At 43.4% G+C, this 16,432-nt stretch overlaps 1 protein-coding gene across 1 annotated transcript in view; it reads left to right on the top strand.

Moving 5' to 3' along the window:
- The window catches only part of LOC141010711 (ryanodine receptor 3-like), a 112,159-nt gene that overhangs the window by 22,719 nt on the left and 73,008 nt on the right, over positions 1 to 16,432 (top strand). Inside the window, exons 3-13 of the mRNA XM_073483798.1 lie at positions 1,100 to 1,219; positions 5,363 to 5,467; positions 6,136 to 6,156; positions 9,819 to 9,833; positions 10,364 to 10,438; positions 11,359 to 11,437; positions 12,272 to 12,384; positions 13,595 to 13,694; positions 14,119 to 14,212; positions 15,058 to 15,132; positions 15,697 to 15,853. Of these exons, the coding sequence (XP_073339899.1) occupies positions 1,100 to 1,219; positions 5,363 to 5,467; positions 6,136 to 6,156; positions 9,819 to 9,833; positions 10,364 to 10,438; positions 11,359 to 11,437; positions 12,272 to 12,384; positions 13,595 to 13,694; positions 14,119 to 14,212; positions 15,058 to 15,132; positions 15,697 to 15,853 (954 nt within the window). The remainder of the gene's footprint in view (positions 1 to 1,099; positions 1,220 to 5,362; positions 5,468 to 6,135; positions 6,157 to 9,818; positions 9,834 to 10,363; positions 10,439 to 11,358; positions 11,438 to 12,271; positions 12,385 to 13,594; positions 13,695 to 14,118; positions 14,213 to 15,057; positions 15,133 to 15,696; positions 15,854 to 16,432) is intronic.

Genomic DNA, 16,432 nt, shown 5'->3' with positions numbered 1-16,432 from the left:
TGGGTCAAATCAAAGGGATCAGCCATGGATGGTCTCTGTTTGATCATCGCATTTAGAGGGGAAACCCCCCAATTAGCTGTGCGGAAGCTGAGTAAAAAGGATAATTTGTGAAGGAGGGGAAATATGTAATTTGATTTATCTCCTTGTGGTGCGCCTGACTGTCTTTGTTTATAGTTTTAGTACAATGTAGTTCCTGAATATTGCACAGGCAGAGAAATGATTGAAAAAAACAGTTGTAAAAACTTAAAGATGCTATATGTGAGAATTGGCCACCTGCCAAATTCATTCTCCAAACAACTCCAGACATAACCGCTAACTGCTGCTAACTGTAGCTGCTGTTATCTGGTAAGCTCAGTTAACTGTGCAGCTAGCGAGTGATCCTATTAGCCTACTCTGCTCATCTATCAGCTATCTTCAATAGATATCTCTTCAACCCAGTACACAGGCATCTTTGACATAACATCAAAACGGTTATTTATTCACATTCTGTAGATCATTTTAGTTAATTTTTGAATGTTTTCAACACAAATTCTTACATATTGCACCTTTAATGTCAAACTACATAAACTGCAACACTATGCAAGTTTTAGAAGTCAGTGTTTGTGGATGCACAGTTTTTTTTCTCTTATTTTGAAAGTGCCTCATTAAAGGAACAAACAGTAATAGTGATATAACACTGTGCTAGACCACACAGTGGTTCTAGTAAAGTAATAATATTTTGAGAATCTTGTTTGGGGCTGCAACTAACAATTATTTTCATTGTCGATGACAATGAGTATTTTCCCGATCAATTGTTGCTTGCTCTGTAAAATGCCATCATATTGTAAAAAATGTCAAGCCATGTTTGTTTGACCATAATAATATCCTTTCAGTTGTAGTTTTGTTATTGCATCCTGTAGTTTGTCTCCTTCTCCTGTCTTCCCCTCCCACTGCGTCGGTGAATGACCGGAGATGAAACACTTGAAAGGCCTTAGTGCTGGAGGGGTCATTGTACTAGGATATGCATGCATGTGTATGGGTGAATTTGTGTTCTCATTGGATGCACACTCACAGCGTCCACACTCGCACACACAGACTGAAGTCCGTTTTGTCTTGACAGGATGATGAAGTGGTGCTCCAGTGCGTGGCCTGCATCCAGAAGGAGAATCGCAAGTTCTGCCTGGCTGCTGAGGGGCTGGGCAATCGGCTGTGTTACCTGGAGCCCACATCTGAGGCAAAGGTAGGCACAGTAATTCCACTGTTGCACGGTTTGATCCTCTCTGATCTGAAAAACGCTGTGGAGAGAACACAGAGATGCATGTCGCTGGCGTGGGACGTCTTCAAAGCTCAGCTCCTTAATCAAAAGTCACCTATGTTTGTTTACTTTGCAGTTATATTATCAACTTTATGCTCACGCACAGACACTAATATATTCAGCAAATGTCACATGAAGCAGTTTTCAGGAAAGTGAACTGGATGAAAGGACCCGAGAGCTCCATGGAAACCAGACATCCATTCAGTTCATCCTTGTTTAGGTCGAGCAAAGATTCAGTGAAGCCAAGCAGGGTCGCACAGAAAGGCAGCTGAGCGCGCCATCAAAGCCGCAACAGCATCCACTGCAGTCTCCTTGATGAGCTTTTCTTCCCAGGGTTCACAGACGACGTTGCATCTCTGCGGGCCCGTCGTCAGATGATAATTCCCTGAAATTACGCCCCTGGACATGTTTGATGGATTGTTTCATAAACAATGCTGTCGTTGGCTTTAATTGCCTACAGCTTTATTGCAGCTGAGCAGCACACGGTTGTAAGCGCTGACGCATTTGCTGGTTTTGTGCGACTAAGTGCAAAGTTTTAATTACGACAGTCGAGTTAAATTTAATTGTTTGCCTTCGGAATCAGCAGGTTGCCACCCAAATGCATTATGGAAATTATGCGAGCACATCCTCAACCCTTTTCTTCAATAAGCTATTAGGCAGACGATGATTGGCTGTCGGAGAGAATCGTGACCATCCCAAGACACTCTCACCTTTCACTGGCCCCTGTTGCTGTGTTGATGATCTGGCATTAATGTTTTCCTACAGCAAAGCCTGTTGACAGCAGGCCTAATGGGCTTTTTCCACATTGATTGTCTTTTAATCATAATCCATTAGTATTGTCTGAGATTAATTTCGCTCGAGCTCTGACACCAGGCATATACAGTGTGTCAGTGTGTGAGAGTCACAAGAGGGACAACATGAGGAGGCTGAAAGAGGAATAAAAGATCCATGTACTCCTGGCATTTAGAATTTCTCTCTTTTCAACCACCTCCTCCAACAGCTCACACAAAGAGTATCTGTGTGTGTGTGTGTGCGTTATTGTCCACAGAGGGAGGCGAGGCTTTCACCCCATATTGGATGGTAATTATACCTGACAGGTGTGATGGATGTTCTCCCTGTCTTGCACTTTGTCTTCATTGCCTGCCGGTTTTATGAAAAGGCATCAACCCACCTCTGGGATCAGCACCAGAGAGGTGAAAAAACACAAGATGGCAATTTAGAAGTGGGCCTAGGCGACTGAATGGGATGCCTCCCTTTCCTTGGTGAGCTAGTCTAGTAATGGGGTACAGAACCAGCACGACAGGATGTGGTTGATTTAAGGTGTGCACAGTTTAAATGGCAACATCAATCAGCCTGTGAGGAGCTGGTTGATTGTGATATACGACCAGCAGCTCCTGCCTGTCAGCGACTCAATATTATGACCACTGGAGAGTAGATGCCCACATACCATAATGGCCGTGATGCTGTGTCGTAGAACTGTGTACAGTATGTGAGTCCAGAAACTATCGTTTGATATTTGGTTTGTTTAAGTTCCTTCCTTCAACCCGCCAATTAACAGTTTTAGCGGCTCTTCCAATTACGCTGAAAAGGAATAACAGAGTACGAGGTCACCTCCTCAAGGCAGTCGACTTCAACCCTTTTTGACCTTCTCTCTAGAGACTTAAATAAAGACGTGATCTATCCTTGCCTACCATCTAGCTACACTCTTTCCCTCGTTACACTGCTGCTCATAAAGCAAACGTCAGGGCATGGCCAGGCAGCCGTAAAGCTGTCTCCCCGCTCTGCCCTGTGAGAGGACATCCTGACAGGGCTGGATACTCATCATCCCTTCCGGCTCTTATGGACCTTCATTTCACTGCCTTGCTCTCTCAAGATGGTCCCCTCCCCACCAACTGTTACAGTCCTGCGCCTGGAGAGAGCAAAGGTCGGCCGTTAGTCACCCAGAGAGATGAGGGCGGGGCAGGATGGCTTGCCACCAGGACTTATTTTTTATGATTTCCCCATAATGACACTGCTGGAGAGAAGGGTGTAAACTGGGAAACAGAAAAAAAAGAATATGCCAGACTCCATAAATAAAAAATGAGATATAACAAACAAAATATAACGTTTCATTGAGCTAAAGATGGGCTGGTAGGCACCGCTGGACTCTCTTTAGCTTTGTTCTTTGGCATCTAAATGCTACTCACCAACTGTGTCTTTCTGCTGTTTTTTGCTGTTATGTTGGTGTTTTTGGATTTTTTTTTTTTGTGGCTGGAACAACTGCCTATTGTTGCAGCTGAAAAACAACACTAGCCTATGAGGGTGGTGAGACTGAACTAAAGCTGTAATTGGTGTTCTCTGTGGGTTCGTCACTTTGGGCGATACCTGTCACATACAATAAGTCATATTCAGTGTTCAGAATATTTAACAAACAGATATGAGAGAGGCATCATACTCTCCTTTCAGTGCATTTATGGGAGGGTTAAATGTTTATTTGCATAAATGTAAAATAATAGCATAAATGAGACATTTTGGATGAAAATAAAATCATCTCTCAAAATTAAACTAATCAATCAATTTGATGTCTAAGTTAAGTGATTGCGTATCTGTAGTCTGCAGCTGGCCAATGAGAGTATCCAGAAATACTGTTGGCATGTGTTGCAATAAATCAAGTCATCTCTATAAGGTTTCACTTACCTACATTTTAATGATCAGATAGCTGTGGCTGTGCACAGTGGTGGTCATTTAAGTCTTAGAGATCTAATGCAGGCATATATAAATAAATCCTTTGATACTTCACCCTGAAATTGGGTTGTGTGAAGTTGAAAATGAGGTTAGCTATACCTGTGTGAATGAACCAGTTTGGGAGGAGTTGAGATACTCAGTAAGGAGGTCAGTGAGGGTGTTTAGGTTGATATCATTTATCTTGTAGCCGTACTTCTACTTTCCTCATTGTGTCAGTGAATTTCCTCTATCCTCTCCTGTCCCGTCCTGTGCTGTCCTGGTTTTGGATGCAATTTGGCATCTTGTGCCTTTGTCTAATAGCGCTGTGTCCAAGTCCTGGCTTATCTGAGCGCCGACTGACCTGAGAGCACTTAATCTGTTTCTAAAGTACCTTTTAATGAATATCGCCCACTTGATTAAGAAGAAATTGGTTCGAGAGCGGTAAAAAATGCAGTAGTCAGCACAGACTTTAGGGCATCTAATCAGAAGATCCCTGTAGATTCAGGGGGCAGCTTTCATTTTTCTGGCAATGTGTGAATGTTTTGCTTGTGTAGCAAAAAGTTCTTTGCATATTAAATCAAAATCAGTATTGTTGGGACAGGTGACAGTAGTGATCATTTCATGATGACCAAGAGGAAAGCAACAAGCATTACATAGTGCATTTACTGTGCACCTCTTCAGGTGCATTGTGAATCTACTATAACTACAGCAGTGACATTCATTTCAAGTAGCTTTAATCAATGTTTTTATTAACAATGAGTCAAACAATGGATCAAAACAAATGAACAACGGATCAAACAAGTGAAGGGGTCACAGATCCAACCAGTAGACAGACAAAGTTAGCAACTAGCTGGTGAACATAGTGCAACATTTAGCAAGTAAAGTGGTTGCTACTTCCTTCAGGAGTTGGTAGAGACCAAAAATGGAGCTAAAAGGCGATTGAATATTGGACTTACAGCAGGTTTAACGCTGCAGTAGGCCATTTTGCACCTTGGTGGTCTCATAACAATACAGAAGTTGATTCACTGCACAATCCTTGGACCTGTGTGAAAATGTCCTGATTTTTGAGGGGACTGTGCCCCCTCGTGATGCTGATTAGAGAACATTTTGCCTCAGTAACAACACACCATCAGGAATGAACTCTTGAATTAATCTTCTGAGGTACTCTTGTCCTCTGTAGCATCATTTTTTGATTGCACTTGACAAGACTAAATCTGCTTCATGCAGCTGGAAACTATTACTATGAGAATGTGTGAGAAGAAGATTATGTGAGTGCTGTATGTAAACTAAATAAAAGTAGTCTTAAAAACTCAATTTTGAGAGCTTTCAGCTGTTAATTTTAAACCCACTCCCCTGTTTTTGCAGTATGTTCCTCCAGACCTGTGCATCTGCACCTTTGTGCTGGAACAGTCTCTGTCAGTACGGGCCCTGCAGGAGATGCTGGCTAAGAGTGGACAGAACAGCGAAGGGGTAAGTACACTATGTGTGCTATCACACACACACACACACACACACACACACACACACACACACACACAGACACACACACACACGGATAGGAAACAATCTTACAATCCATACTTCAACTCTTTTCATAAGCCATCCCTGAGTCATGTACTGTATGTCCCATTCTGTTAGACGTTCAAAGAGGAGGTTGTAAAACAGTTTATTGTAATGAATGCAGTCAGCTAGGTTGAACACTCTTAACTTGTTCAGTCACTATAAAGAGATTAATGGGCAAAATAGGCCCATTACAGTGGCCTGGGGACCCCGACTGCAGCGAGGTCTGGGCCCCCATGAATATTGATGAGGATGCCGTGGTATTACTGCAGCTTTTCCTCAAGTGCCTCGTGCACTTTTGCCCATTTGATTAACACCGAGCCTTGAAGGAAAACAGCTTCATTTCGCTGCATATTTTTCTTTGTGAAATAATCTCCCTACAAGCAAAGAGAGCAGCTGGCGGTTTATTTGGCTTTTTCAACAGCTTCAGGAGTCTGTCAGGTGGAAGAATGTGCACAAGTAATCATTGTTTTAGTTGTCTTGTGTTTGCTTCTCTCTCTCACTGCTCTGACACATGTGTAATTCTCCCATCTTTATCTTCTATCTTCTGTGTATAATCTCCATCTTCCGCATGATAGACACGCGGCCCGGATCGATGGGTATGTTCAACACTCATACCATTCCCCTCTCATCCCTAATGCATGCCGCCGTAGATTAGTCACAATACACTATTTGTTCTCTTACTCTCCCCCCCAATTGGTGTCCTATAATATGGCTTCTCTTCTATTACACGTCATCTCCGAACATTCCTCTTTACATCCTAAAGCAATAATAATCTTGGATTATGCAGATGCCAGAGCCGATGCTTCGAAGTAACTAATGATGGTATGGATTTTTTTGTGTACACTGGGTGAGAAGATTGTGTGTGAGCTCCTACCGAGCTGACAGAGACAAATAGAGTTTTGTATAGACTTCCCAATAAGGTTCCCTGCACCCATCAGCTCTCACACGACTCTCTTTCCACTGCTGGAGAACTAGAGCGGCACCAATGCTGGATTAGCGTCAGATTAACATTAGTCTTGTCCTCGGGGCATTCAGATGGATGTTCATTGCAGTATCATTTGTTTTATGCAATCCCTACCACATATGATGAGCTCTAATTTGTCACAGTATCTTCTTTTTACTCACTCACTCTTGGCTGTGTGCTAGGAGATGCAATGAGATGATGCAAACGGCTGAGGCCAAGACTTCTGCAACAAGACAGAAAATGATCATGAGCGATGTGGTCAGAATAGCTCTCAGTTTGTGCCAGGTCACTCTATTCATGCCGCATGGCTAATGATGGTGAGAATGTCCATAAATCCTCATAGTCTTGACTTCTGAGATAAATGAATGTTTCAGTGCTAGAGCTTTGCTGCCACAGTAGACTCTGCTGCAACAGAGGGACGGCAGTCAAAATCATTGGTTCCACTGGCCCTGCAGGGAGTCTTAGAGCTAGCTGGCAGGGAATTATGTACCACAGCAGAGAAAAAATATTCAAAAATATTAAACGCTAAATTAAAGCTCAAATGGGCCCATTTTACTGCTGGTCCAGCTTCGTTCCTCTTGCATCAGCACCTTCTTAAGGCCTTAGTGAAACACTTGAAGTCCAACTGAATTAAGGTTGCATCTTTTTTTCTGCTGCAGCATACGTGTTCTGTAAAACCTGTTTTATCCTTTGAGAAAATATCAGAAACCAAAAGGGAGATAATGATTTTAGATTATCTTTTTAGGCTCCTTGATGGTGCCTGCATTTGAAATACATTTTTTCCGAATACAGTTAGTTCTCTGCTGTGTAGATGGAGCCATTCAAACAGCTCATATTATACTAGAGGTGGGAATCAAGACCCGGTTACAGATGAGAACCGGTTGTAAATTTTCCGATTCATTGGAATTGTATGCCTTGGAGTTTATTAGTTCTTTTTATCAATCCCCCAAACAAACATTCACTGGCAAAATAGTGTACTGCTGATGTCATGTTTGCAGGCAAGATAGCTAATAACAGCATAAACAAACTGCATATAAACCTCCCTCATCCTAACACTCAACTTCAGCATGGACCTTACTCTTCAAAACCACCACTAGCAACACACTTTCAGGCTTGTTAGCTACAGCGCAAGTATTTTTACTTTGTCTTTTAGTCCCTGGCCGGGGCTCAGCCTGCCAACACAGACATGCCCCTCTGGTGGCTGAGAGTAAAACGGGTGTTTCTGATCCCCAAAGACCTTTTTCATTCATTTTCATGTAAAGTAAGCTATTAAAAATGAAAAATGTGACTTACAATAACTAAATGTGATTTCAGTTGGACTTTAATAGTGTTGTGTTTCATACTTGCTGTCAGACTAGTTGGAAGATTTCATACCTTATTTGCCTTTAAAGCAAACTCCCCAGAGGCTTTTCAATGACTAAGATTGGCCATTTTTACTGTGTAACCTCAGTGTTTTCTCTCTACTCACTTTTATCTGTTTTCGATATTGTCTACCTATTCATCATTCTTCGCCTGCGCTGAAATGCCACTGGAGGAAGCGCCATTAAAGGGGAAATGGAGGTTGAATATGTCTCAGCTGAGGCTCTGAAATCAATACGTCTTTGAACAGATGGGCTTATCAATAGATGGTGGCTGGAGCAAATCGGTAGTGCAGGCTGTTTAGCTGGAAGACACTGAGGAAGACGACACACTTGCAGCTCGTGTAAATGCCAACCCCTGTTTAACTCGATATCCACCAGCGAGCATTCTTGTGTGAATTTGTCGTCGCTCACCCAAAAGGCGCTGACCTGTTTGATTTGGGGGTCGCTGGTCAAAAGTGCAAATGATGACATCAGCCGGTCAAAGTAACAGAGATGCACCGACATCTGGTGTGCCCTAGTTTCTTTTCCTCCTCTATCACTGCCACTTCTTTTTTCTTTTAGCTTTATTGAGAGAAACCACAGCACTGTGCCCACACACACACACACACACACACACAAGCACACACACACAGATAATGTAATGTGCTACAGGGCTCACACACCGGGAGGCTGTGTCCTGCTAAATGTCACGTCTTTAAATTGATATGAGGATGTCACTTGTGGTCAACAGCTGGACAGGAAATAGAGCACACTGCTTGTTTCTTCTCTTACACCTCTTTGATCCAATAGTCTTTCCCTTTATGGTCCAATGAACTGAGGGTAATACAGTTTTACTCATTGCAGTTGCTCGAGGTTGTATTGACTTTTTGCTGCATTGTGTCTCCACATGTAGAAGATTCTTTTTCCTCACTCATATGAGCCACAATTTCCCTCACTCTATTCTATCTGTATGACACAGCGCCCAGCCGTGGGATAAGGAAGTGAGCGGAGGACTTGGGGTTTATTGGTTGTGGTGATTGCAGCTGGATATGCCTCGCCGCATTAAGCTCAGTACCTCAGCCAGCGTATAGCAGTAGCCAGAAGCACAGGAGAAGCCTGGAAGCCAGTGCTGCAGTCTGCACGACACAACTGCATCAAATCACAGGCTGGCTATTGTCCCTGTAGCCAGTTGAGGGGGATATACTGGGAAAAGAGAAAAAAGAGAGAGAATCCAAACAGAATCAAAAACAGGCTGTGCATGGTAGGATGTTTTCACAAAACACTGCCATGATTCACATGATTCATGCATCTCAAGAGTTTCTTAGCTTTGGTAAGTCTTGACCAAATATCATTAGTGTCCTGCAGTGGCCGTAGTTTCAATGTAATGTGACATTTTATGGTGTTGGCATTGATTCAGAAATCATTTCTGGATCTTGTGCCAGTGGTATTGCCCTGTAAAATGCCAAAGAATGTTTTCCTTCATCCTGCTCAAAATATGGCATTTTGACAGTCACATAAGCCCCAAGAATAGGGCTGGGCAAATAATATTGCAATATTTTCCTGCTATATCACGATAGACAATATATATGTTACTATTTTGGTCCCCTCAAGCAAATATCACCATATTTTTTTGACCAAATACCCTACGGTGTTTCCCACACATAGACTTTACTTTGGCAGGCCACCCAGGTATATTAACGGCCGTGATCCAGCCTTTAAAACCAGGAAAAGACAACACTTATGCCACATCGTGATTTAATGAGATCCAAATCTAAGATGATATACAGTCTCATCACTATGGTGATATAATATCATTATATTGCCCAGCCCTAGCCAAGGATTTTATAGTAATTTGTACCAAAGACAAAAAGAAGGCAGGTGCAGGCAGAAAGGCTCAGGAGAACAGTAGTCCTTTCTTAATAATGACACTCTTTCTTACCTTAATGCTTCCTAGAGGCTCATAAGGAAGGTGAGTAACATGGGAGCTGCTTGCCGAAGAAAACCAACAAAAGCTCCTCTTTATCCCCTTTGCATCTCTACCAGTAGAGATATCATCTGTTCCCCTCCTGCATCTTAACCCAACCCCATAAGCGGCGGAGTCACTCCCTGCTAATGTTGACATTGCATCGGAAACTGACAGTAGTTGTGCATCCTTCCCACATTCCTGTAGTCGGAGTGCTGGAAAGATGAGTCCGTATCCTGTTCGCTCACGGATACAGGAACCAGTAACACCATCTCCTGTGGCAAGTCAGATTGCATGTCTTCATTGGCGAGATGGGGTGGCAAACCCTCCCCAGGAGATGTGTGCCCCCGAGCTTGAGGTCATCATCGTTGGCGCGAAGGGTCCTCGCTGAGGTCAACTTTCAGTGTCAGAGGTCGGATGTGGATTGAGGCAGTTGGAGGGAGACCACTGGGGCTGTTCTGTCAGGGGCTTGAGCCTGACGTCTAACTACTTATTATGTGTGTGTGTGTGTTTGTGTGTGTGAATTATCTCCACAGGCAGCACAGAGCGGCGGACATAAGACTCTTCTATACGGACATGCCATCCTCCTGCGGCATTCCTTCAGCTCGATGGTAAGAGCTCACCGTCAGTGTCACCATCATGAAAACAAGAAATTCAAACCTGATAAGCAGGAATTTAAGGAAAACTCCACCAATGGTACAGATTTAAGGTGCAACATGCTAGAAATTTAGTTTAAAGCATTAAAAATGTACTAAAATTATCAACAAAATGTGAAATAAATAACAGTTTTGACTTTATATCAAATAAGTCTATTTGTCTTGATGAGATATCCACTGAAGTTAGCATGCTAGCCCCAGGCCTGAAAACCTCTTTCTCCAAGGTTCTAGCAGTGTTAACACCAACACTCCCCTGGTAGTCTAGCTAGCTGCACTGAGCTAACAAGGTAACAGTAGCTACAGTCATAAAAACTAATACAGTTAGCAGCAGTTAGCAGTTACTCTTATGATATGCTGCTCCTATTTGTTGGGAGCATGAATTCAAGGTGGCCAATTCTTACGTATTGCACCTTTAAACTGTATTCACTCTTCTGTATAGCGGTGTCAAAAATATCAAAATATGGATACACATCAAAAGACTATGTTTTGATCAGCAGCATCGCACTCCTGTAACACTGTTGGACTCAAATGATCAAAATAAATACAGCCAGACCAGCGATATCACCTTCATTATCCCAAGCATTCTTCTTCCTTTTCAAAACCTGCCGCCTACATTCCCCACAATGCAATTTAGCCGCTGTTTGACGTCACTGGAGGCAGTTTATCAGATTACTCACAGCCACCTGGAGCAACAAAAGGCTTTATACTACTTTTTTAACATATGCAGTTGTACTCCCCGAGACTTAGTAAACACACTTTAATGTGTAAAATTGGTGGAGTTACCCTTTAAACATGAACATCAGCATTTGAGCGAGGTCCTCTGGAGAGAGAGAGTGTATATGACGTCTGTGTGGTTTGATGTCTGTTGACCACAGTACCTGGCCTGTTTGAAGACATCAAGGTCACAGACAGATAAGCTGTCCTTTGATGTCGGCCTGCAGGAGGACTCAACAGGTAAAAGAACACCTTTAGCATATTTTTCTTTCATCCGCCTCTTTTTCCTCTTTCATTCTCTCCAGCTCTGTCTCTCCTTGTTTGTCACTCTGTCTGTCTCTCCCTCCCTTTGTCTCTCTCTCTCTCTCTGAACCTCATTTGTTCATGAGCGTGTGTGTTTTTTTTCAAGCACCTCAGATAATATTCCCTGTAGAGAACTGTAGACATAGTGATGATTAAATCTCTGCTGCACATTCGATAGTCTTGTGGTGGTATCCTGATGCGTGGACTTCCTATTTGCAATTATTATTTATTACATGCCATGCAGCGGATGAGCAGTCGCCTCAATTGACTTAAAGAGATTGTTGCCGTGGTGCGTGCACATGTGTCCAAATTGTCATTCCTGCCTACTCTCGCCTTATGGCTTTATCAGTAATTACAGATGACATTGTGGCAGTGGCAATGTCATGCTCTCAGAGCTGTTCGCTATAAATGAGTTCATTTGAATAAAAATGTGGAGGCTGTATATATATACGGTGACTGTAAAGGAATTTCCATATGTGAAGTATATATTTGTTGATATACATATCCCACTGCTTCATTAAACACATCAACGTAAGGCATCACCTGAATCTCCTCTCTCATCTGGATTGATCAAATGAGTGAAAATTCATCAATAACGACAAATTAAAGGATTGGCGTATTAGAGAAACGTGATAAATGCAGATTCTTTCATACAGGGGTCATTAAATGGTTTGATAAGAATGAAAATGATGCGAATCAATTGAGGGAGAATGAAGAAGGTCTGTGTTGTTTTTTTTTCCTCTGAGCTGTCATCCATTTGTCTCGCTCTAGGTGAGGCCTGCTGGTGGACGATCCACCCGGCCTCCAAGCAGAGATCCGAAGGAGAGAAAGTGCGGATCGGTGATGACCTCATCCTCGTCAGCTTGTCCTCAGAGCGATACCTTGTAAGTTCATTGTTAGTCATACATTCCTTGAGGCTGTGGCTAGTGTGTGTGTGTGTGTGTGTGCGTGTGTGCATAATGTCGAGGTCCCAGTAGGCGAACTCTGCTTCTCCTGATGTGACAAAATTTCAGATTATCCCAATCCTGTTACCGCATACTGCACTCTCCCCATGACCTCTTCTCCTGCAGGAGGCTTAACGTTAAAAGCATCAACTTCTTCCTCCTAAATGACTGCGAGACTGCTAACAATTGCATTAAGTAATGTTTGATTTGCACTGGAAATGTCTGCTTCAGTGGATTATGACTTCTTTAGACTGCTGCCAGTGCCGTTTCAAATGAGCCTCCGCTGTTATCACCCTCCTTGCATCCTCACATCCAACCACCATTAATAATGATTATGTTCCTATTGCACTTCTGAACTGACCTTTTCAGCGCTAGGCTTCCTTTAGTATTGGACCTTCCTGCCCTCTAAGCTTAGCATCATAGCATTGTGCTATGTTATCCCTGGGAAACATGTCCCCTGTGATCCATGAAGTTGGTGACAGCAGCCAGGCGGTGTTTACCCCCCCGTGGCGGCGGGGGCATAGCCAGATGACCACTATCGCCTTACAGTCACCGATGTCAGTCTGGTAATCTGTCCCCGCCGTCGTCCTGACAGTGGTATGTGGGGACATCACCTAAGGGCTGCAGAGGGACTCTGGGGAGGGAGGACCAGGACACAGCTGTCACAAAATTTGTTGTTTGGAGTTTGACACACAGAAAATGTGGAAAACACATCCATGTCCAAACACAGTCTCACACACACACACATGCACAGCATTACAGCCCCCCAGATGGTTTAAATCCCCATACTCTCATGGCATCTGTCAGTCAGTGAACAGGCTGGAGTTTTCTTCTGGATCAGTGATTACAGAGAGTTTCAAACCTAAGCTGAACTCTGCCTGAAAAGTCAACATTTGATGTCGAATTTTCAGAAATCCAGTGTTGATCTTCTCGAGATTCATTGAAAAACAAAAACGTTTATCATAATCTTATTGTATTAAATCATTTCATTCTGTAGAACAAAAACGTAGATCCATGCAGGTCGAAATCGATCTCTCACCTTTCCACCTTTGCCCGCTTGCATTCTGTGACAGTTCAGCCCGTATAGTGTCATTGGTATTGATATATGCAAATAAGTAAATGCTGGATTTTATTTCCTTCTGTCCTGCAGCACTTATCCATCTCAAATGGCAACATCCAGGTGGACGCTTCCTTCATGCAAACCCTGTGGAACGTCCATCCCATCTGCTCCGGTAGCAACATAGAAGAAGGTAGAGACTGCACACAAAAATTCAGCCTTCATGGGTTTTTTTTCATTTCATTATTCTATAGCATTTCTTCAGCTTGCAAATTAAATGATTCAAGAGAAAAAAAATATATAAATTAAACATTGAAAGGAAAGGAGCGGGTGCAGGCTGTCAGATGAATGTAAATACAGTATATCTCAAGATGGGTGCGAGTTTCCACTAATTAGTCAAGGAAAGGCTCCCAAACGTCCAGAACACTTCTGTGTTTCTGAATTAAATGAATGTAGCTGTTTCATAAGAAAGCATCTCATGTAACTTGGAGGATCTGGTTATTTCCAATCTAAAAGTATAGATTTTTAAAACCCACTTTTACATCTGAGATGACAGGTGTAAAACCGGGAATTGAAAGTCACCATATCTAAGTCATCTGTCCTTCCTCCTCCAACAGGCTACCTGTTGGGTGGTCATGTGATGCGGCTTTTCCACGGACACGACGAGGTGGTGGCCATCCCAGGATCAGACCAGAGTGAAGAGCAGCAGAGGTGCGAAACACAAACTCGATCACACTGGAGTATTAGGGGACACACTGTGGTGATGGCGAAGCAGTTATGTAGCACATGAGAAGCTAACTGACCTGTAAGTTACCTACCTCAGCTCCCACCTTGCTTTATAAAAATTCTGACCAGTGTGACACTGGAATCTCCCGGGGGCCAAAATGGCCACTGTGTTATTTTTGTCCACAGTGTAGCTGCTTGGTGCCAACACAGAGGAGGTAGGCCGCAGAAAAAAATGGCACACTGGGCTCAAATTGGGTCAAAACAGCGGGCAAGGCCCATTCACATTCGCCAGGTGCCAGGAGATGTGTCTTCCTCCTGGGCACAAACACATACACACATGGTCTATTTTTAGAACAGAGCACGGCGAATGTGAGGGGCGGGATTAGATATTAATTTCCAGCTCTGGCCTTTTTCCCACTGTTGTCCTTGAAATCAAACAGACAGAGCAAGCGTTTTAGAGGTCTTAGATTTTTCTGGGGCAGATCAAACACACTCCAAGCTGTCAGCGGGGGGTGATGAGCGATTTCTTTTATCTTTGGACCCAGTCACCCATATCGCTGATAGACAGTGTAGCTGTGGGTTATCAGGGCGCACATGTCTCTGTTTGAAGGATGTGATGCTGTTGTCGGCAGAGTAAATACAGCCCGTGCTCTATGGTGTGTGTGTGAGTCCAACAATCCTCCCAGTGAATTTCAGTGTGACAAATGAGAGCAAAGAGGTGGTGTTCTTTGAAGCCAGGACGAATGACCTTGACAACATCAGCAGTGGCTAGACATTTTAAAGCATCCCACTGACAGACCACCCACTCATTCTTCTCTGGCATCCCCCAGGATAGTCAACTATGAGACGGGTAAAGCCGGTGCCAAGGCCAGGTCCTTATGGAGGCTGGAGCCACTCCGAATCAGGTGGGCTGAGTTTCACTCGATCTGTTATCTATCCCTTTCCTTCCTGTTTCTGACTACCTATTTTATTTCTTTTTCAATCATTCTCCTATTTTTCCATCCAACCAGTTTTTTTTTTTTTTAGTCCTCTTTCTCTTTTTTCCCCTCTCCACCCATTTGTCCTTTCCTCCCTCTTCCCACCTGTGATTTAACGCTGCACTGTGGCCTCTCCGTCTTTTCATTCCTCTGTCTCCCTCCATCTTTCTCTTAGCTTCTCTCCTTTGATCCTGGCTATTTTACAGCCTCATGGGGATGCAGCTTCCTTTTTCCTTTTTGTCAAAATCACTATTTGTCACATCATTTTAACCCTGGTTTGTTTTGAATTTCCTAAACAGGAACAAAGGACATAATTAGAGAGATGTTTTCAGCTATTTGATAATCATTCTACCACATGGCATGCTGGATAATTAACAGCTGGCAGCAATGTTTGGATCAACTAATTAGCGGATTATAAAAGGCAGCTTTTGTCTCCTTGTATGTTTGCATGTGTGCTTCATTTTAACCTGTTGGTGCGACCTTCCTTGACAGCTGGAGCGGGAGCCACATCCGTTGGGGTCAACCTTTCCGACTGCGGCACCTGACCACAGGTCACTACCTGGCGCTGACCGAGGACAGGGGGTTGGTGCTGCAGGACCGGGAGAGGTCCGACACTGTCGCCACCGCCTTCTGCTTCAGAGCCTCGAAGGTTAGTACACACAAGGGCACAAGATGTATGCACTTGACTCCCTGCTGCTCCTCAAGGTGACCTGTGTCACATGGGCTCAACCACACACTTTCTCATTAAACACCACTGGGGAGGATCACCTCTAAACCTTTACCAACGAACCGCCCACTCCAGTCGGACTGGAAAGTCACCATTTTTCCAAGGACATTGAAAATTATTGGACCAGTGAAAGCTTCGACGTAGAGGTTAATTTAGCTGAACTTGCAGACTCTGGCTGAACTGACCATTTAGCCTTACTCTGTGTAATGGAGTTTCTAGATATGGCCGGTGATTGCGAGCCAATTAGCGACCCTTCCGATGTGGATTTAAAGCACGCATTATAGAGCACAAGTGAAGTCATTTATCACTGAAGTCCTCACGTCGATTATGGGCTGCAGTTATATCTGATCCTAATAGCAAAACAAATACAATCATCTCACTGTGATGGATGGAGCCATAAACAGCAGATGCAGTTGACATTTGGTTGGTTGTTGATTAAGAATAAATCTGCATGCAGTACGACTGAATATGCACATTTTATGACTGAGCCAGCGTGCTCAT

Source organism: Pagrus major, chromosome 16 (assembly GCF_040436345.1).
Source record: "Pagrus major chromosome 16, Pma_NU_1.0".
Classification (NCBI taxonomy): Eukaryota; Metazoa; Chordata; class Actinopteri; order Spariformes; family Sparidae; genus Pagrus; species Pagrus major.
The sequence above is the reverse complement of the archived record's forward strand: the minus strand, read 5'-3'. Positions and strand labels throughout refer to the sequence as shown.